The 22,682-nt window shown below is 39.2% G+C and overlaps 1 protein-coding gene across 2 annotated transcripts in view; it reads left to right on the forward strand.

The window, feature by feature from the left end:
• Nucleotides 1-22,682, forward strand: part of EPHA3 (EPH receptor A3) — a 562,283-nt gene that overhangs the window by 526,635 nt on the left and 12,966 nt on the right. For both annotated transcript variants that reach the window (XM_069760981.1, XM_069760980.1), the window contains exons 14-15: nucleotides 7,942-8,091; nucleotides 13,168-13,361. In XM_069760981.1, coding sequence (XP_069617082.1) covers nucleotides 7,942-8,091; nucleotides 13,168-13,361 — 344 coding nt within the window. The remainder of the gene's footprint in view (nucleotides 1-7,941; nucleotides 8,092-13,167; nucleotides 13,362-22,682) is intronic.

Consider the following 22,682-nt stretch of genomic DNA (forward strand, 5'->3'; position numbering starts at 1 on the left):
CCGTAAAGTGAAAGCAGAGCACAGCGGTGACGTCACCGCTGTGCTCTGCTTTCACTTTACGGCCGGCAGTCAGTGAGTGCGGGAAGCAGACGGCAAGGGACCTGACGGACACCGGAATGTAAGTATGTACTGTTTTTTTTTTTTACATTTACGCTGGTAACCAGGGTAAACATCGGGTTACTAAGCGCGGTCCTGCGCTTAGTAACCCGATGTTTACCCTGGTTACAAGCGAACGCATCGCTAGATCGGTGTCACACACACCAATCTAGCGATGACAGCGGGAGATCCAGCGACGAAAGAATGTTCCAAACGATCTGCTACGACGTACGATTCTCAGCAGGATCCCTGATCGCTGCTGCGTGTCAGACACAGCGATATCGTAACGACAAAAGTGCCACTGTGTGACGGTACCCTTAGAATGAAATTTGAAATTTGATCTCATTAGTTCCCTGGTTTTACCACCCTGTCTCTGATTGGTTGAAAAGTGTGCAGATTTCTATCATCCTCAGACACACAGCTGCTTTTCATGTGCAACTACTGAGAAGTGCGGTAGGATTCTTTACCTCATTATACAGCTCTGGCAAAAATTAAGAGACCACTGCAAAATGTTCAGTTTGTCTGATTTTTCTCTTTATAGGTATATTTTTGAGTAAATTGTTATTTTATTCTATAAACGTCTGACAACATGTCTTCGAATTTCCAAGCAATAAATTTTGCATTTTTTTCTGAAAAGGAGAAATGGTCAAAATTATTTAAAAAAAAAAAACAGTGCGTTCAGACCTCAAATAATGCAAAGAAAACAAGGTCATATTCATTTAGAAACAACAATACTAATGTTTTAACTCAGGAATTCAGAAATCAATATTTTGTGGAATAACCATGATTTTTAATCACAACTTTCATGTGTCTTGGCATGCTTTCCACCAGTCTTTCACATTGCTTCTGGCACAAAAATGTCAGCAGTTCTTCTTTGTTTGATGGCTTGTGACTATCCATCATCCTCTCGATTACATTCCAGAGGTTTTCAATGGGGTTCAGGTCTGGAGATTGTGCTGCCCATGACAGGGTTTTGATGTGGTGGTCTCTTAATTTTTGCCAGAGCAGTATATTTATGGCAATCTAATATTTTACTTATTGAAGTTTTACTGGTAAAAGTAATAAAAGCCTATGAGTTTAATACTTTAAGATTTAAGTCAGTTATCTTCTCATATAACTTACCTGACAAACCTGAACTCCCCCACTAAGATGTTGAAACATTAAGTAATTCTTGTGTATATCACTCAGCACTGCTGATTTCAAGGGGTTATAATCTGGCATGAGGGAATATGAAATGGCCTAGGCCAATTTATAACCCGGAGTATAAATTGGTTTAGGCCGTAATATGCCCATAATATACCCAGGGTATAATCAAGCCTAGGCTGCTTTAACCCCTCGATATAATATGGATTCGGTGTTACACAGGATTCCAGACAAGAAGTAGCAGATCCAGAATCAAAACAGAGGACTGTACAGTATCACCCACAAAGAGATGAGCTTACAGGAGCAGGGCAGGTAGGAGTATATTAGAAAACTGATAGTTAAGAAAATTTAGGATATATAAAATTAGTAGTGTAAAACGTCTTTAAATAATGTATGCAGTTTGTACCTGGTGACAAAGCTACTTTAAAAAAATAAAGGGAGAATTTATCAAGACTAGCGTTTCATACCAAATCCCACTGGAGTAAGAGGCATCGTGCTTAAATTTTGAGCTGACTCGGTGCCAAAAATAAAAGTTGACCCAAGCATTGAAATGCCATAGAATTTTGGCATAATTTACGTTAATCTCAGGCATACATCATAGTAAATGTATCCAGCCACAGTTAGCCAAGATTCTAAGTCCTGCACACTTTTTAGTATAGTAACAAGGAAAGCACAAAATTGCATAATAGAAAAGTCGCCATATTTTTGCTCAATTTTGCTTTGTGCAAAAGATTCAATTAAGGCTCAATGTGAATAGTGTAGATAATAGGAGGAGGATTTTTTCACCATATTTAGCTGCCAGGGTCACCTTAGTGAGGAAGAAATGAGGATCCTTTAAGGGCAGGGGTGTAAAGTCTATAGACACACCCAAGCCCCTCAAAGGATCCTTATAACATGGAGAGGAAAGTTGTAGCAGTCACTCCCAGGGTCATTGGGTCTCAAGGAGCCCAACGTGCCCTCTGCCATGTAACTTATGGTCGAGGTATTCATTGTTTGCTCCACGGCACGTTACATGATGGTGTGGGTCCTGGCTGTGTGTGTGAACTTGTGCTATGGGGGTGCTCCGCCCAGGCAGGCCGCATGTTACCGATGACTTTGGTTGGCCAGGACAGATGTTGAAAACTTCAATGAGGGAGACCACTAGTCAAAAAGTTACTTACTGTCTTTTACTTAACAGTAACTTGGTGGGAATTATGTACAGTAGGTAGAGGGTACACAAGTTTGTGAATGTTTCCTTCACAATATGGAGCATTTTCACACAGTCGCAGTTCCTTGCTCGTTTTTGTTCTTTGTTTCCACTGCTTCACTTTCTTTCACAACAAACCAGCGCATTACTACAATCCAGTTAGCAAAAATCCTATTTTCAACCTGCGGTTTCACATCTTCTTTCCCCTCAAGGAAAATATGTTGTCAGTATGGCAGGTCCTTATCTTCTCTGCTACTGACACCTTAGAGCTCCCATCCGGAGAACCCTTCATCTCACATTCTCTGACCCATCTCAGCCTGTTACCTCTCGTTGTAAACTTGAGCCGTGCTGCTAGATGTCCTCCCCCAGGACCTGTCTCCGATTATTCGCTCCATCCTTCTGTCAACTTTCCTTTTCTCTTCACTCCAATTCACACTAATCACCATCCCACACTAACTGTCTCTGTCCCTTAACCTTAGGCCCTCCTACTCTGCGCTAGTCCCAATCTATAACTCTAACTCTCCCTACTGTCGGGCAGAACACAATCTAAACACTGTTAGTGCATATCACAGTTCACATTACACAATACAACAATACACATGTTCTTCAAGGGGAAACGTGGGCAGTATGTCTATCTCTGTGCAGCCACATAAGGAGATGCCAGTATTATATAGTAAATCGCACATAGTTAATGAGGGCCCCATTCCAAATTTAGCTCCTGGATATGGATTGGCAGACCTGTGGATGTTCTGGTCCGTTGGATTCAGCCGAACTTTAGAAAAAAACTTCAGTTCGAGTACCAGAACGCTACCCGGACTTCATCCGAACACGAACTCCATTCAAGTTAATAGGGCTTCCAAAAAGACAGTGGTTCTCACTCTGTCAGCTTGGAAACTGCGGCTCTAATTGGCGATAACCTTACTGAAGTCACTGCTGGTGATAGCCACTGGATATCATGGACCGCTACAGGTTCCCACGCTGTCACAGCACACAGGACAGCATGGGAACCAGCTACTGTGACTGGCAGTGACAAGGCTACGTCCGGTCAGGTGCCGGCTGATGACTACTACTGTCATCATCATGTGCCTGGTGGGTCACTTGTGGGGGTTTGTACTGTTTGGGTACATCAGGGGCTCTGCAAATGCAACGTGACTCCTGCAGACCAATCCATCTAAGTCTGCATTCCAAATGGCGCTCCTTCCCTTCCGAGCTCTGCCATGCGCCCAAACAGTGGTTCCCCCCCACATATGGTATATCAGCGTACTCAGGACAAATTGAACAACAACTTTTGGGGTCCAATTTATTCTGTTACCCTTGTAAAAATACAAAGCTGGGGGCTAAAAAATCATTTTTGTGAAAAAAAAAATAATTTTTGTTTTCACGGCTCTGCGTTATAAACTGTAGTGAAACACTTAGGGGTTCAAAGTTCTCACAACACATCTAGATAAGTTCCTTGGGAGGTCTAGTTTCTAATATGGGGTCACTTGTGGGGGGTTTGTACTGTTTGGGTACATCAGGGGCTCTGCAAATGCAACGTGACTCCTGCAGACCAATCCATCTAAGTCTGCATTCCAAATGGCGCTCCTTCCCTTCCGAGCTCTGCCATGCGCCCAAACAGTGGTTCCTCCCCACATATGGGATATCAGCGTACTCAGGACAAATTGGACAACAACTTTTGGGGTCCAATTTATTCTGTTACCCTTGTGAAAATACAAAACTGGGGGCTAAAAAATAATTTTTGCGAAAAAAAAAAAAAATTATTTTAACGGCTCTGCGTTATAAACTGTAGTGAAACACTTGGGGGTTCAAAGCTCTCAAAACACATCTAGATAAGTTCCTTAGGGGGTCTAGTTTCCAAAATGGTGTCACTTGTGGGGGGTTTTAATGTTTAGGCACATCAGGGGCTCTCCAAACCAACATGGCGTCCCATCTTAATTCCAGTCAATTTTGCATTGAAAAGTCAAATAGCGCTCCTTCCCTTCCGAGCTCTGCTATGCACCCAAAAAGTGGTTTACCCCCACATATGGGGTATCGTCGCACTCAGGACAAATTGCACAACAACTTTTGTGGTCTAATTTCTTCTCTTACCCTTGGGAAAATAAAAAATTGGGGGCGAAAAGATCATTTTTGTGAAAAAATAAGATTTTTTATTTTTACGGCTCTGCATTATAAACTTCTGTGAAGCACTTGTTGGGTCAAAGTGCTCACCACACATCTAGATAAGTTCCTTAAGGGGTCTACTTTTCAAAATGGTGTCACTTGTGAGGGGTTCCAATGTTTAGGCACATCAGGGGCTCTCCAAACGCAACATGGCGTCCCATCTCAATTCCAGTCAATTTTGCATTGAAAAGTCAAATGGCGCTCCTTTCCTTCCGAGCTCTGCCATGCGCCCAAACAGTGGTTTACCCCCACATATGGGGTATCGTCGCACTCAGGACAAATTGCACAACAACTTTTGTGGTCTAATTTCTTCTCTTACCCTTGGGAAAATAAAAAATTGGTGGCGAAAAGATCATTTTTGTGAAAAAATATGATTTTTTATTTTTACGGCTTTGCATTATAAACTTCTGTGAAGCACGTGTTGGGTCAAAGTGCTCACCACACCTCTAGATAAGTTCCTTAAGGGGTCTACTTTCCAAAATGGTGTCACTTGTGGGGATTTCAATGTTTAGGCACATCAGGGGCTCTCCAAACGCAACATGGCATCCCATCTCAATTCCAGTCAATTTTGCATTGAAAAGTAAAATGGCGCTCTTTCCCTTCCGAGCTCTGCCATACGCCCAAACAATGGTTTACACCCATATATGGGGTATCAGCGTACTCAGGACAAATTGGCCAACAATTTTTGAGGTCCAATTTCTTCTCTTACTCTTGGGAAAATAAAAAATTGGGGGCGAAAAGATCATTTTTGTGAAAAAATATGATTTTTTATTTTTACGGCTCTGCATTATAAACTTCTGTGAAGCAATTGGTGGGCCAACGTGGTCACCACACATCTAGATAAGTTCCTTAAGGGTGTCTACTTTCCAAAATGGTGTCACTTGTGGGGGGTTTCAATGTTTAGGCACATGAGGGGCTCTCCAAACGCAACATGGCGTCCCATCTCAATTCCTGTCAATTTTGCATTGAAAAGTCAAATGGCGCTCCTTTCCTTCCGAGCTCTGCCATGCGCCCAAACAGTGGTTTACCCCCACATATGGGGTATCAGCGTACTCAGTACAGATTGTACAACAATTTTTGGCATCCATTTTATCCTGTTACCCTTGGTAAAATAAAACAAATTGGAGCTGAAATAAATTTTGTGTGAAAAAAAGTTAAATATTCATTTTTATTTAAACATTCCAAAAATTCCTGTGAAACCCCTGAAGGGTTAATAAACTTCTTGAATGTGGTTTTGAGCACCTTGAGGGGTGCAGTTTTTAGAATGGTGTCACACTTGGGTATTTTCTATCATATAGACCCCTCAAAATGACATCAAATGAGATGTGGTCCCTAAAAAAAAATGGTGTTGTAAAAATGAGAAATTGCTGGTCAACTTTTAACCCTTATAACTCCCTAACAAAAAAAAATTTTGGTTCCAAAATTGTGCTGATGTAAAGTAGACATGTGGGAAAGGTTACTTATTAAGTATTTTGCGTGACATATCTCTGTAATTTAAGAGCATAAAAATTTAAAGTTGTAAAATTGCGAAATTTTCTAAATTTTCGCCAAATTTCCGTTTTTTTCACAAATAAACGCAAGTTATATCGAATAAATGTTACCACTAAAATGAAGTACAATATGTCACGAGAAAACTATGTCAGAATCGCCAAGATCCGTTGAAGCGTTCCAGAGTTATAACCTCATAAAGGGACAGTGGTCAGAATTGTAAAAATTGGCCCGGTCATTAACGTGCAAACCACCCTCGGGGCTTAAGGGGTTAATTCATTGTTGCATTTGCGCCTTTCTTTTTTGGCCTAGCTTTTGTTTATTAATTATTATTTTTTTGCATTTGTCATTGTTCTAGGGATTTGAAATTGACATAAAAGTCTTACTGTACATTTTTTTGCATACATGTACTCCAGTCTCCCCCAGAGTGGTTTTATTTGTGCATTAATTTTTGGTTCAAATTTTGCAATATTTTTATCGTAAGATGTATTTTTTTGCTTTTAAAAGCAAAGGTTGCATACAACAGAAATAAAAAGCATTTTGGAACATTTTACTGCTGATTATTTTATGCTGTAAGTAGTGTTAGTAATATCCAATTCCCTTCCATTATATTGGACTTTGTTGTAGAGTTTTGACGTGAGGATGTAGCCTTTTGTATCGGAGCTTAAAAGGAATCTGTCAGCAGGTTTTTGCTACCTCATCTGAGAGCAGCATGATGTAGGGAAAGAGACCCTGAGTCCAACAATCTGTCACTTAGATGCAGCGGTTCTGATACAATCAGAACTCTTAGATTAAGCATGAAGCAGAGCTGAGAAAGCTAATCCCACCCCCAAAACAGCTAACAACGCCCACACCTGGCTCTCTGTGTACAAAGCCCATACATAGTGAGGTGCTTATCACAGGAGGCTAGTGATGGTAATCTCTTAGTGATAAATCCTTCACAGTTAGTAAACAACAGTAACCACATTGACAAGTGACACATCCTTCAATTCTGTGTTTCAGCCTCTGTCTCATGCTGTCTGCAGATTACATAGTAAAACCTGCTGACAGATTCCCTTTAAGCACATAGAAGGATTCTCTGGCTTTTTGGGGTCTAGTCTAACAAGTTTATACAACCAGAAACAGCTTGATAAAGGGCTTCATAATTCTATCCGAAAGTCTTGAGAAAGTCACTCAGACTTGTTAGTGCTCATTAGGCAGAACTCAATAAATATTTATATATCGTCAGAACTGCAGTGCTCTTCTATTGAGAAGCAGTTCTGCCTGTAAAATGGCGCTGATGGTGCGCACCCACACGAAAAGTGGGAAGTTTTGGTGCTGTTGTGTTCTAGATTACCACATAACAAAACTGCTTCCAAAGAAATTGTAAAATGAATATAGGCTCCACCCACTTGTATAAATACAGCACATTGCGATTAATGGATACATGAACTCCTGTAGTGCAGTAAGGGGACTTAGTTAGCGTTTTTCATCAGAGTGGAAAAGCCATCCAACCATGTCAAGGTGACCTTCAATATGGATGGTCCCTAAACACTATTGTACGACCTCTTCATGTGTCAAACCAGCTACATCAAAGGGCTGTGAAAAGGAAATCATCAAATACTCAATGTGTGCACGTGGCCTAAAAGTTCATGTATTCCGTATTCGCATCGTGTGTGTATATGTTTGTATATTGGCCACATTGTGTATGTGTGCACCTGTACATTCATCTAATACTAAGGTGTGCGGATCCTGGTTTTTGTTTTCTTTTTTTGTAGCCTCCACACTTTAACATCCTGTCACATACACCGAGTCCTGAAATAAAATTCCACATGATTTGTAAAATCTATTATTGCATGATCACTCAACAATCACTTTTACTTTTCCAGGGCGGGAAGATACCGATCAGATGGACAGCGCCAGAAGCCATTTCATACCGGAAATTCACGTCGGCGAGCGATGCGTGGAGTTATGGCATTGTGGTATGGGAAGTCATGTCATATGGAGAGAGACCGTACTGGGAAATGTCTAATCAAGATGTAAGAGCGTGCTAATAATAATTATTCTGTAACAACTACCTGTCTAAGCCTCACATTCTGATGTCAGAACCTCCCGCTTATATAGAAACTAGATTGTGGCCCAATTCTAACGCATCGGGTATTCTAGAATATGCATGTCCCCGTAGTATATGGACAATGATGATTCCAGAATTCGCGGGAGACTGTGCCCGTCGCTGATTGGTCGAGGCAACCTTTATGACATCATCATCGCCATGGCAACCATTATGACATCATCGTCGCTGTGCCCGTTGCTGATTGGTCGAGGCCTGGCGGCCTCGACCAATCAGAGACGCTGGATTTCCAGGACAGACAGACAGACAGACAGAAAGACAGACAGACAGACAGAAAAACCCTTAGGCAATTATATATATAGAAGACTAGATTGTGGCCCGATTCTAACGCATCGGGTATTCTAGAATATGCATGTCCCCGTAGTATATGGACAATGATGATTCCAGAATTCGCGGCACACTGTGCCCGTCGCTGATTGGTCGAGGCAACCTTTATGACATCATCGTCGCCATGGCAACCATTATGACATCTACGTCGATACTGTGCCCGTCGCTGAATCAGAAACGTGAGATGTCTACGTCCTTTATGACATCATCGTCGCTGTGCCCGTTGCTGATTGGTCGAGGCCTGGCGGCCTCGACCAATCAGACGCGGGATTTCTACGTCCTTTATGACATCATCGTCGCTGTGCCCGTTGCTGATTGGTCGAGGCCTGGCGGCCTCGACCAATCAGAGACGCCGGATTTCTACGTCGATGCTGTGCCGGTCTCTGATTGGTCGAGGCCTGGCGGCCTCGACCAATCAGAGAGCCGGGATTTCCAGGACAGACAGACAGACAGACAGACAGACAGACAGACAGACGGAAAAACCCTTAGGCAATTATATATATAGATGAGCGGCTCTGCATCATCACGGCTTATCTTTTCCTACACAAGCAATCTGTCAAGGATCACTTTGTAGGAAGTTCTTTCCTTTGTGACCGTCTTTCTTAAAAGGAAGTTCTGCAGCAGCTGTGATGTGCCTTTATAGGAAATAATGTACCTTCCACTAAAAAGTCAAAGATTATTACCGTAGGTGCTTCCGCAAAGTTCAGGAATTATCACATGGAGTCTTGTTCTTTTATGTGATTTTACAGTAGGGGGTGGTATATTATCCCTTTTATAAGTGTGAAACTGGATTCATACTCCTCTATGAGGCAATATAATTTGGCGCGGCAGACCCCCGGCCAGTCTGAGCATTGCACACCATGCTCGGAGGGGTTGTACAGGACTAAGATATTCATGAACTATCCTTAAAATAGATTAACAATTTCAGATCTTTGGAGGTCCAGCACCCAGATACCCCCACTAATCAGCTGGTATCAGGTCCCACGGCCTCCAGAAATATATAGCACTGGAGTCAGAACCACGCAGCTCTGTACACTGTGTAGTGGCCGTTTTGGGGTTCTGCAGCTCAGCTTACTTTTACTTGCGTATTTTGTGAGTAGTAGTCATTTTAATTTTTATTACGGTAATGGTTTATAACACACATTATATAACATGGCATAATATACCTTTTAAATGATATAATTATATTAATAAAGGTTATATTTTAATTGCAATAGTATCCCTTTGCAATAGTATGCTTTGTGGACCGTCACCATCTTCATTTCTAGAGTGCTAGGCAGCTGCTTACAAGAACCCATGGCTGCAGTTTTTTGGCAGAAGGTTAGCGGAGGCTGGGTTTTTATAAATCTGGGAAATTGACATCACCTGGCCTTTCCTAACGATGATAGTGAACAATCCATAATCCTAAGAGGCTAATTATCGTCCGAAACCTAGTTATCGGAGCACAGGAACTTCCAAGGATGCCTAACCTTTGGCATCTGCATATTTTCCTTTTTATAATTTAAAAAAAAAATGAAAAAAGACTATATATATATATATATATATATATATATATATATATATATATATATATATATAAAAATATATATATATATGACCTAGGATGGTCTGTCCCAGGACACATGATGAGAGTGTTGCGTAAATCAAATCCAACGGGTGGCATCTTGAAGGGATTTTACTCCATGTACAGTGGGGCAAAAAAGTATTTAGTCAGTCAGCAATAGTGCAAGTTCCACCACTTAAAAAGATGAGAGGCGTCTGTAATTTACATCATAGGTAGACCTCAACTATGGAAGACAAACTGAGAAAAAAAAATCCAGAAAATCACATTGTCTGTTTTTTTATCATTTTATTTGCATATTATGGTGGAAAATAAGTATTTGGTCAGAAACAAAATTTCATCTCAATACTTTGTAATATATCCTTTGTTGGTGTGCTTTGGATCATTGTCATGTTGAAAGACCCAGCCACGTTTCATCTTCAATGCCCTTGCTGATGGAAGGACGTTTGCACTCAAAATCTCACGATACATGGCCCCATTCATTCTTTCATGTACCCGGATCAGTCGTCCTGGCCCCTTTGCAGAGAAACAGCCCCAAAGCATGATGTTTCCACCACCATGCTTTACAGTAGGTATGGTGTTTGATGGATGCAACTCAGTATTCTTTTTCCTCCAAACATGACAAGTTGTGTTTCTACCAAACAGTTCCAGTTTGGTTTCATCAGACCATAGGACATTCTCCCAAAACTCCTCTGGATCATCCAAATGCTCTCTAGCAAACTTCAGACGGGCCCGGACATGTACTGGCTTAAGCAGTGGGACACGTCTGGCACTGCAGGATCTGAGTCCATGGTGGCGTAGTGTGTTACTTATGGTAGGCCTTGTTACATTGGTCCCAGCTTTCTGCAGTTCATTCACTAGGTCCCCCCGCGTGGTTCTGGGATTTTTGCTCACCGTTCTTGTGATCATTCTGACCCCACGGGGTGGGATTTTGCGTGGAGCCTCAGATCGAGGGAGATTATCAGTGGTCTTGTATGTCTTCCATTTTCTAATTATTGCTCCCACTGTTGATTTCTTCACTCCCAGCTGGTTGGCTATTGCAGATTCAGTCTTCCCAGCCTGGTGCAGGGCTACAATTTTGTTTCTGGTGTCCTTTGACAGCTCTTTGGTCTTCACCATAGTGGAGTTTGGAGTCAGACTGTTTGAGGGTGTGCACAGGTGTCTTTTTATACTGATGACAAGTTTAAACAGGTGCCATTACTACAGGTAATGAGTGGAGGAAAGAGGAGACTCTTAAACAAGAAGTTACAGGTCTGTGAGAGCCAGAAATCTTGATTGTTTGTTTCTGACCAAATACTTATTTTCCACCATAATATGCAAATAAAATGATAAAAAAACAGACAATGTGATTTTCTGGATTTTTTTTTCTCAGTTTGTCTCCCATAGTTGAGGTCTACCTATGATGTAAATTACAGACGCCTCTCATCTTTTTAAGTGGTGGAACTTGCACTATTGCTGACTGACTAAATACTTTTTTGCCCCACTGTATATGAACTAGTATTTTTTCAGATTTGGACACTGACTGTACCGTAATACATCACAGAGGTCATTAGTATTTAAGACTTAGCTATGGCGCTGGGCTTATCATCTATTAGGCACTGTACATACAATAACATCTGCCAGCTTCAGCCCCGGTCACATTCCTCTTCTCTTACATCACCGCTAACAATTAGAAAAATTAGGTATTTATAATCTCAAAGACCATTTTGCACTTTTTGATTATTTGTTCATAGAGAGAATTTAACGTTTCAGTCCTCTGCCAAAAATGTCCTCGATTATCATAGCCTTATATAAACACTGGGTGACTAATTAAGTGATCATATATGACATCAAAGAGTATATATCAAATGTTCTCATGTAATTCAATGATTTCATGTTTTTCTTCTTTTCCTAAGAGGAACCTTTGCGCTTGAAGGGCACTTTAAGTGGTCCGTGGGTTTAGAGCTATTACTGAACCTGTTTACCTTGCTTTTTAATTAAATCCACATTTGTCCAGAATGGACCTATTAAAGGAATGCTATAAATGTCCTTCTCTTAAAGACGCACCAGTGATATGTCTTCCATATTTATAGGGAAGGTTTACCTTTGCAACCACTTTTTAATGTTGTACCAGTGCATATGAAATACAACAGCCAATTTTTTTAATCACTAAAATATATTTAAAAAAAAAACTATACAATTTTGGTATCAATATAAGTCTACTGACCTGGAAACATTGTTTGTCACCAATTTAACCCAATTTATTTTTCCTGTTTCTGTACATTACTCTACTTTCTTCCAAACTTTGATTCATTTTGCCAAAAAAAAAACAAATACGGCTATGTGCATGGAGAAATTTAAACAAAGTTGCATAAGAGGAGAAAAAACTAAAGTGCAGAAATTAAAATTTCCTGTGCCTGGAAGTTACAAAGACTTAGGGTTTGTGGACACAAAGTTTTTTTCCAGGTGGATTGCCCCTTAAATCCTTCTGAAAAAGTGTCGTAAAAGCACCCCATAAAAATGAACATGCTGCGCAAAAACCACAATGCTGTGCACATGATACATCTTATGTAATTTATTTTAACCTTTTCAGGGTTTGGAAACCATGAAGTGGGTGAAAGATTTATCATGGTCATTCTTCGGGCATCTTCCGCTGGTAACCACCCGCGCACTATACTTTGCGGTATAGAGTGAAAGCCGCCAGTGGTTGAGATGCTAAAAGAACGAGAGCATAGCCATTTCAGGAAAGCAAGTTTTCCTGCAGCAGGTCCACCTGGAAAAATTCAGCAGCTGTGGGAAAATATAGAGGAGAGTATTGCTATATGAGAAGACCTTACAGGGCTTCTAAAGTGCTGCCAATGAAACACATGTCTGTCTTGGTGCCGCGGGCTGAAAACAATAGATTTTTTTCAATGCAAAATTGCTTCACTTGTTGCTTCATTGCATTGAAATAATAAAAATAACTAATGGCAAAGATGAATATTTATATTATATGTTTTATATAATTAATATTGGTAGTAAATTAAATGTGGACTAACCACAAAAAGAAAAGTACAGTTGGACAGCGCTCAGTGGACATCCCGGAATTCCTTCTGATAAGTTCTTTGCCATTAACAGGTAATTAAGGCAGTGGATGAAGGTTATCGGCTGCCACCTCCTATGGAATGCCCGGCTGCCTTGTATCAGCTCATGCTCGACTGCTGGCAGAAGGATCGGAACAACAGACCAAAGTTTGAGCAGATTGTCAGCATCTTGGACAAGCTGATACGAAATCCCAGTAGTCTGAAAGTAATCGCCAATACAGCTGCAAGGTGGGAACTTTATGTGCTCTTAATCTCATCTCATAGAAACAGATAACCTTAAATGTGGCCGTTTTATTTTCCAAAAGTTTTGAATGATAGTTTATAATGCATCGTGTTTTATAATCCTCACTAAGAGTGCTGGTTCATATACAGCCATGGTTTACGTGATACCATTTCAAATGCCTCAGGTTTAGTCCCACCTTTTAGAATAGTACTTAGTGCTTACTGGTACCACTCTTGATTTCTTAGTTTGGCCAATTTTTAATTTGGTTGGTAAATATAATTTCAAAAAAATTTGTATAAATCAATAGTTCAAGCAAATATAAAACATTTTGTAATGTGTTATCACAGAAAAATGCTTCTTTCTCCACTTATGAGCCACTCTTTTACGTACTTCACTATTCACTCTGAAAAACAACTGAAATACGAGACAAACTGCCTGCTCTATGAGGGATCAGATGCAACTGCCTATTAAAGTCAGTGGAGAAAGGAGGGAAAATAAGCAGGGAGGAGTAGGGTAACAGAGAGGCAGAGACATACATAGCCAGCACTGCTGCTTTCTAGTAAGTGTTCATCTCACCACAGAGCTGGATTCACAGCTGTACTACTCAGTACTACTGCATATTGCATGTTGTCACATAAAATAAGCAATTACAAAGCCCCATATCTCGAAAATTTAAGACGTTACGGTCTCGGAAAATGGCAACACAAGCAATTTTTTTTTATTTACAAATGTCCAAATGTTTTCCCCACTTAAAATAAAACTATACAGGTTTAGTATCTGCCTAATAATACTAACTTGGAGAATCATATTGCCAGGTAAGTTTTACTGTATAAAATATATGCTAATTAGAAAACACAATAAACACTTTTTTTTTGCAATTTCAACACGCTTGGAATCTTTTTCCCGCTTTCTAGTGCATCACATGATAAAATAAATGGTGTCGTTCAAAAGTACAACTCGTCCCGCAATAAACAAGCCTTCTTAGAGTTGTGTCAGCGGAAAGATAAAAACATTATGGCTTTTGGAAAAATTGGAAATTTGCCACGGCGTGAAGATTTGTCTGAAAAATATCTAACGACAGCTGAGCTATTATATCAAGCAGAACAAAAAAATGCAGCCCAAGAATACAACAGATTCATAATTCACTCTGTTTAGGTTGAACTCAATAACTGAAAGATTTATATCCAATGGGCAGTTCTCCCGAGTAATTGTCAGCCTTTATGTATGAGCATGCATACTGAAGTGGCTGTCAATCACTGTTTAGAACCACCCACTCGACTCTTTGGCCCATAGGGTGCTCAAATTTATATCAATAAGTTACAAACTATACTAAGTAAATTCACACAAAAAAATATATATGAAGGGAAAAATAATCTATGCTTAAATTAATAGGGCCCTTTAAAATTTAAATAGTATTTTTATTTTCTACGAAACTTAGCATATTTTTTTTAATCACACTGTAATATTTTTATATCACTTTCTTCTATTTTTCAGCAGTCTTCTTTCACCATATTGCTGCATACTTAGATATCATTGCCTCTACAGCTTTGTCTGCTTTAGCTATGTTCACGCAGAATGGAAGCTTGTACAATTACTCCAGATTGCCACCTGCTATGCGGGGACTCAAGAGCAGCTCTTGATGGATGATGTTTGGCATGTGAGAAGCCATTCTGTAAATCATCCCCTGGCTATTCCTAAATGAGCAATTATAGATTACCGAGTCACAGCATCATCCTGCTAGGCAAATGGAGTTTATGATTCACATCTCCCAAGACTACTTTCCTGAACTTTCCTAAAGGCAATTATTGAGGTTTTCAGGATAGACTGGGTATTTATATTTTTAAGCTCCAATATTGGACCCAGTCATTTCCCAGTTTTTGTCTGTCAATGGTAATATGCATTACGTAACAGACATGGGGTATGTGCACACGTTGTGGATTGGCCTGCGGACTTTTCCGAACAGAATCTGCATCTCTTGGTGGAACTCGCAGGCCAAAATGCTTGCGGAATTGATGCGCATTTCTCGCGGATTACTTGCCGATTTGTTGCGGATTATCATGAGTTTTTTGATGTGCGGATTTGCCTTACTCAATGTATAGTCAATGGGTGAAGAAATGCTGCGTTTCTGACATGCTAATACAATAATCGATAAGCACACAAAATAAGTGGCCGAGAGCATATTCAATGAAAAGAGCTCTCCCAAATATAGAATAGTAAAGAAGTGTCACTAGTATGATAGTTTCTGACCTGCTGCAGACAAAAAATGCAGCGAATCCCGTGGATTTTTCCGCAGCATGTGCACATCGATTCTCAAATTCCCATTGACTATCATTGTTACTGTACTACACTACAGTTTTGATGCAATTCCGCGCGTCCAAAAACGCAAAATCCGCAACGTGTGCACATAGCCTCCTTAGAAGCCAAACTCACTCAACGCTCTCAACCATCTTTGGTTGAAAGCATTTCTATGTCTTAGATTTTCCAGAATTAAAAAAAATAAACATAACATCCAACTATTATACATGTTCGTTTTGGATGTTTTGTATCATTAAGAATGTAGGCAGGAGAATGTCAAATTTTATTTAACTGTCTATACAAAATAAAATTAAATTATTTTCATGCGACAACTGGCGAGGCATTAAGTAACCATAAAACTATTATCATCAGTATGACAATTATTAGAGTAAATTACCAGTGCTGGCTCAATGAAATTTATGGTTGAACTCGACCATTAGTCATCTAAGAAAATCTGTCCGATTATGCTAATCACACTCTGATCATACTCTGATCAGAGTTTGGTCAAAGTTTGATCAGAGTGCGATTCGATTTCCCCAGATGTCATCCAAGTGCAGTCCAATTTTTTTCACGGACCCACAGACATGAATGGCAGAGCGTGATCTGATACTCGGATACAACTTTTGCATATGCAATTTTTTTCCTCGGACTTAAGCAGTTTGAGGTAAAAAAAATCAGATGTCTACAGCCTCATAAGGTAATATAGGGATGAGCTCTATCCATCAAAACAATGGCTATCGCTTATCCGATTTTCACAGTCGTATTCATAATCACTAATACTGAAACTCTGTCTTCTTCCTAAACACCATTTGGCCATAATTAGTGGGGTATAAGTATGGCCAAGGATCAAGACCCATAGAAAATATCCAGTAATTTGATAAATACTTTGACTGTGTTGTCTAGTTTTGAAAAATATCCTATTATGGAATTATAAATTAATGTAGGGGATCCCTGTTGAGAGCCTTCACCGGTTAGCCACATGGAAATGGTTATAAGGAGTGTGAAATATGTCATCTCACCTCTCCTCCAGGGGCGCTGCAAGGAAATTGGACACTTTTTATTGGGTTCCCTCACAGACAATCACTGGTGGGGCATTTCATAATCAGCTGACCATCAATGAACCCTTCTAGCAAAAATGATTGTGGAATATAGCTTTCTTTAAGAGACATCTGTGACTAAACTGACCTATTATTCAATATAAAGCTCTATGTAGGGATGAGAATGTCAGATCCCTCTAGTCAAACTCTTGATCTTCAGATTGGGAATCCAAAGATTATATGCAATTTAAAAGCCTTAAAGGAAACATGTACTTGAAACACAGTCTGATCTGTGACAAGAGCAGGAGGAGCTGCACAGATTTATATAAAGTTATACTGGAAAAGATTTAGTATAACTTGCATTTCATTCATTTTTATTCCTGTTCGCACTGGGCTTAGGAATCTAGTGGGCGATCTTAATGATTGATAGTGTAAAGGTATGTACACAGAGATAGCTAAATGCGCAGAATAAGCAGAAAGTACTGGGAATCTGTCAGTAGCATTTCACCCCCAAACTATATATATATATGTGCATGTCGCTTTTTCAAAAACAAGTCCAGCAATACGTTTTAATAAGAAATGATTGTAAAATAATATGCAAATGAGGTTGAAGAACTATTTGTGGATCTGAAGCCTCTGTCACTCCAGTTCTTTTCCCCACCCAGTACTGCCTCATCCTGCTTGGCTGACAGTCTATATGCTGTGTCACTTCAAGAAAAGGAGCCATCGAGCAAGAGGAGGCGATGGTGGGCGGGAAATAGAGCTGGAGTGACAGAGGCTTCAGATCTATAAACACGTCTTCAGACTCATTTGCTTATTAATTCAATCACTGAATTCTCAGTAACAGAGAAACTGACCGTCCATGTAATAGTACTGCCAGACTTGTCTTTGAAAGAGCTACATGTGCATATTGTATACATAGCTTGGTGTGTGAGATTCTCTTTAAATAAATGAATCCGCTCAGTCGTTCCGTCGCTTTACCTCGTTGACCATACATCATACTACATGTTTAATGTAGTGAAGTTGCCTTTAAAATATTTCACCTAATCAGAAGAGAAGATTCATGGTGGCTCAATGGTTAGCACCGTTGCTTTGCTGCGCTGGGGTCCTGGGTTCAAATTCTACCAGGATCTGGAAGGAGTTTGTATGTTCTCCTAGTGTTTGCTTGGGTTTCCTCCAGGGTCTCCGGTTTCCTTCCACCCTCCAAAGACATTTTGATTGGGAATTTAGATAATGAGTAACAATAGAGACAGTGATGATTATGATGTCCATAAAGCGCTGTGGATTATGATGGTGTATAGGCAACCATAATAAATTCAGATGACCGTCCCTTCCTCAAAAGAAGTAGCCAAGTTATGGGCCCGAGGTCAGTCAGTCAATCAGGCTACAGACCCTAATGTTTATCTAGAGAGCCGTAATCTATAACCTCCCGGGACAGCTGGAGAGTCAAAGTTGCAGACTGCTGCTGTACAGATAGAAAACAGTTTTTAATTTATGGTATATACGTACATTTTGCATATTCAGTTATATTTAGTTCCTAAAGTTGGTTATTTATTATGATTGTCAGAGGTATACTTAAACAGTAAAGTGTTCCAGAGAATGAATGATAAATGGGACCTCCCCACTCCCGCAGTTGGCAACATCTGCAAAGCATTTCTAAGTCTTCTTTAATACACATCTATTTTTTTTTTATTTTACTTTCATGCCAAATAGTCTCAGAATTTAACTTTTATTCCTTGTCTTTTCATTGCTATTATATAGTTTTGATTATGTGTTTAAAATATTTGTTAAGAAATATTGCAGTTAATTTATTCTTAAAATTATTTATATATATTTACCCTTTTTGGCAGATTTAAGTATAAGAGCTATTCCTTACTGATGAATATCTTGATTGTAACTCGGTATCTGTGGAACACTGACTGACTATGTGGGTGATAGGACAAGGCCTGAGGGCTGATGGCCACAGAGGGTCCACGTATCCTATGTCAGTTATAACACTACTAATGGTGTTGTTTATGCAAGTGATATATGCTCTGCCATAAATCATGAGTATCATGGCTAGAAGGGCTATAAAGGGACCATTACCTGGGACCATTACCTCTGACTTATGGTCAGTTAGAAGTTATGGTCACAAGATGGAACCAGAACAGCGTCGGGAAGAGCAGAAGCCGGCAGGCTGTTAGTATAAGATTAGGGTCAGAGAACTTAGATTAGTAGCACCACTTCAAGCCTGAAATAAAAAAAAATGCTGGAGTGGTGCTTTAAGGCTGAGGGTGCATTCAATGAATAGTAAACAGTCCATTGCAAAAGTTGAGACATAACTTATTGGTGCTTGCTGCTTGCCTTCTACTTTTCTACCTTTTACTTATGGTTTATTTTTCTTGACACAGCCCGTGCATCCTTGCTTTATATGATATCACTGACCATTACCAAGACAGGCTAAGTGGGATATATCAAATATTTTTATTTTTACCGCATTATTTGTCATCTATTGAAATCATTGGGATGTTTTTGTCATGAACTTGACAGACCACATTGAAAGAGAAGACAATTCATGAATTTGGGCCTCGCTAACCGAAATGAAGATCTTTGATCCAAAAATAAGTGATCTCGTACTCAACAAAGTGTTTACATGCCTGACTGGCATCTTTCTCAAATGTAAAAATGAACTACAGTTGTTTTTTTACATTTGAGAAAGACACCAGTCCAGCATGAAAACACGTTGTGGAATAAAAATTCTGGTTAGCACAGCCCAAAACCATGACTTGTCTTTTCCTTCAATGTTAAGAAGTTAGCTACTAATTGTACCCAAATATAGCTCTTAGACACAGTGATTTCCTTGGAGCCTAAGAGTCCTCAACAAAACCTCAAGAACTATAAATCTTCCTTTTAGTGATCTCTTCCAATGACTCGTATAGCTTCTATCTGGCACTTCATACACCGTCTTGACTACTACATTTGTTCATTTCTACCACACATCGTTTATATCTACCACACACCCATGATATATCATATTCTGATAGAGGAAAAGGGTGGAGACATTTTTTTTTTCCTTTTCCTCTGAGAAGATATGTAATTTCCATGATGTCTTTTTAATGACTGCCGTCTGTGGCCTAGTGGGTACTGATTTATGAAAAGCTGTAAAAGATCAGGTGGAAAACGGCGGGACTTCTTTACAGCTGCCTGGAAGTAAACCCATCTAATTTGTTTAGTTAAGTGTGAGCTCATGGTGAACATCACCCGGTCCATAAATTTCAAGTTTAGACCCCTAACTGGGAGCTTGGTCCGAAAAATGCCGATGACTGCAGATGATCTTGAAGACCAACATTCCCTTGATGCGTATGTGGAAACATCACAGACTCTTCATTGCTATAACCACATTCCTTCTTATTGATAAACTGTCCAGATGTCCTCTCCAAGGAGGGAAATAACCAATTTCTACATTGAGTTCTCTGAGGAACATTGGAAAGAGTAAAATAATACTTCACTTCACTGGTAATTCAGAGGTTACGTACATTAAAATTACCGTAAGTTCCTTTTTCTTTTGTATTTCTACTTTGATCCAAGTCATGAACGTAAAGACTAACTTTGACTACTTAAATCCCTAATCTGAGGAATCTGTTTTTCTTCAATTCAGAAAGACAAATGTCTTTATTTTAAAGACTCCTGGATCAGATAAAGAATCAAAGATCAGTAACTCTGCATAGTGAAATAAAAAAAAAATAGGAAAAAACGGAGGTAGAACCTTACATACCTTCCTACTGCAACACTTCATAAATACTTCAAAAATGTCCTGGGAATCACAGACGTATTGCCAGCAAAATATATGAGTCCAAAGGTGATACACTTATTTTAGCTAACAGCAGTAGCTATTTGGTGTTATATTACCAGCACATAAAACCAGTTCAAACTTTGCCAGAGGGAAATATATATATTTTTTATTTTTTTTTATCGACAAAGTTAGCCCATTCCTACTCCGCAGAACTTAGAAAACAGAAAATATAGATGCAGCTTCGCCAATGTGAAAAGTGATTATAAGATCCATTAAGATCCAGTTAAAACTCTATTAAAAAGTTAATTACGTAGATTCAGATTTGAACACCTAAAACAATTGTGAGCAAGAATGTAACGAATGTTAAATAGATTGAGTTCGAACCTCATAAAATTTAAGACCTAAATGTTTAGTTGTGACTACGTTAGACTGAAGTTGACCTTGGTATCACACCCCCTGTGTTATACTTCCAAGTGTCCAGGTAGCTGGAGATACGGCAAGATGTTTTGCGTGTTCTTATAACAAAGTTTTGTTTGGATCTCAATGTACCAAAATTTCGTCTCTGATTATTTTCTTTCCCACTTGCGGTAATTATGCTTATTTTTTATTTTATCTATTTTTTTTATAACTTTTACAATAGAAGAAATGGCAGGATAATATAACAAATGGAGATGAACACGACAAATAAATGAAGGATGTAACATAATAAAGGTTACAAAAATAACAAATAGCCTCTGCTTTCAAGGTTATAAACAAAAGAAGAGCAGATAATAGTCTAGATTTACATATACATTTCACAGGCCGAAACTTTATAATCACAATTTAGGACAACTTCGTTTTATGAATAATTATTAGATTACATTTTTATTATATTATATTCCTCAACACAAAAACTGCAACACCAAAGAGAAAAAGTCACGTAATTATGGAAATCACAGGATGTATATCCATATGAATAATATGAAAATAATGAAAAAATGGAAACTAAATTTTCAAAATACAGTGGAGAAAATAAGTATTTAATACACTGCCGATTTTGGAAGTTTTCCCACCTACAAAGAATGGAGAGGTCTGTAATTTTTATCGTAGGTACACTTCAACTGTGAGAATCAGAATCTAAAAATAACAAAAACGGAAAATCACATTGCATGATTTTTAAATAATTAAATTGCATTTTATTGCATAAAATAAGTATTTGATCACCTACCAACTACTAGGCAGAAGGAAAATAGATTTGTCCATAAGAGTCAACATTTTCATTTCTTTAACCCATTACTTGCCAAATTAGAAATTTTCATTTTACGGATTTTTTAGAACAGGGCGTCCCAATATTCAATTAAAAATGACAATGGCATAATTTCCTATTTTGAAAACATTCATTTTACAAACACAACACAAAAAATTGGACCTATTTATAAAAAATTATAAAATCTTAGTTGCTAGAAGTAAAAGATTAGGCGTCCCAAAAAAAGGACATTGGTAGAGCATGGGTTAATGGATTATTCACAGATGGATGAGTGAATTAGTATTATGCTCATACCACACTTACACACGAGCAAAGGGAGATAGGAAGATTTACTTAAGAGAGGAGTTGCACCTATACCCAACTGTTCCCTGTAGAGTAGGCAATCCCAATTAAGAACACCACTTTGGACCTGACAACCTAAAAGGCCATCAAGGGGTTTCTCATTCCTCCTGAGGAGCTCATGGGGAGTCCGCAACACACTGCCGAAAAGAGGAGAGGAAGGGGTGCAGGTGGACATGAAGACCCAGGGTGAGAAACTTAAAGTACGTTCACAAAAGGGGAGAAAGGGAATAATAAGGAGAACCATAAAATAAATGAAACTAGAATAACCTACCAGAAACCTAAAGTGGTAAAAGGAAAAGGTGCTGGGAAGGTAGACAAACAGAAACACAGGAAGGATATAAGTGGTGTAAGTCTAGTAGGGTAAATCCCTTAGCTAAAGGGCTGGAACTCCTAAGCACAAATCCACCTTGAAGTAAAAGGGTCACTGGATCGAATCCCCAAACTGTGCCATGACAATGAGCTAGTCCAATAAGGGTCTTTGGGTACCATAAGGTGGTGTGCCTAACACTGGATATGTATTCACAGTGGTCAGTACCTTAGGTATATTCTGAGACAAGTAGTCTTTATCTGGTTTTCCCATTTATCAAAATTAAAAAAAAAACTTCAAAAGCAAGACAATTGTTAACCCAGCAAA

The sequence above is a fragment of the Ranitomeya imitator genome, chromosome 3 (genome assembly GCF_032444005.1).
Source record: "Ranitomeya imitator isolate aRanImi1 chromosome 3, aRanImi1.pri, whole genome shotgun sequence".
In the NCBI taxonomy this organism is placed as follows: Eukaryota; Metazoa; Chordata; class Amphibia; order Anura; family Dendrobatidae; genus Ranitomeya; species Ranitomeya imitator.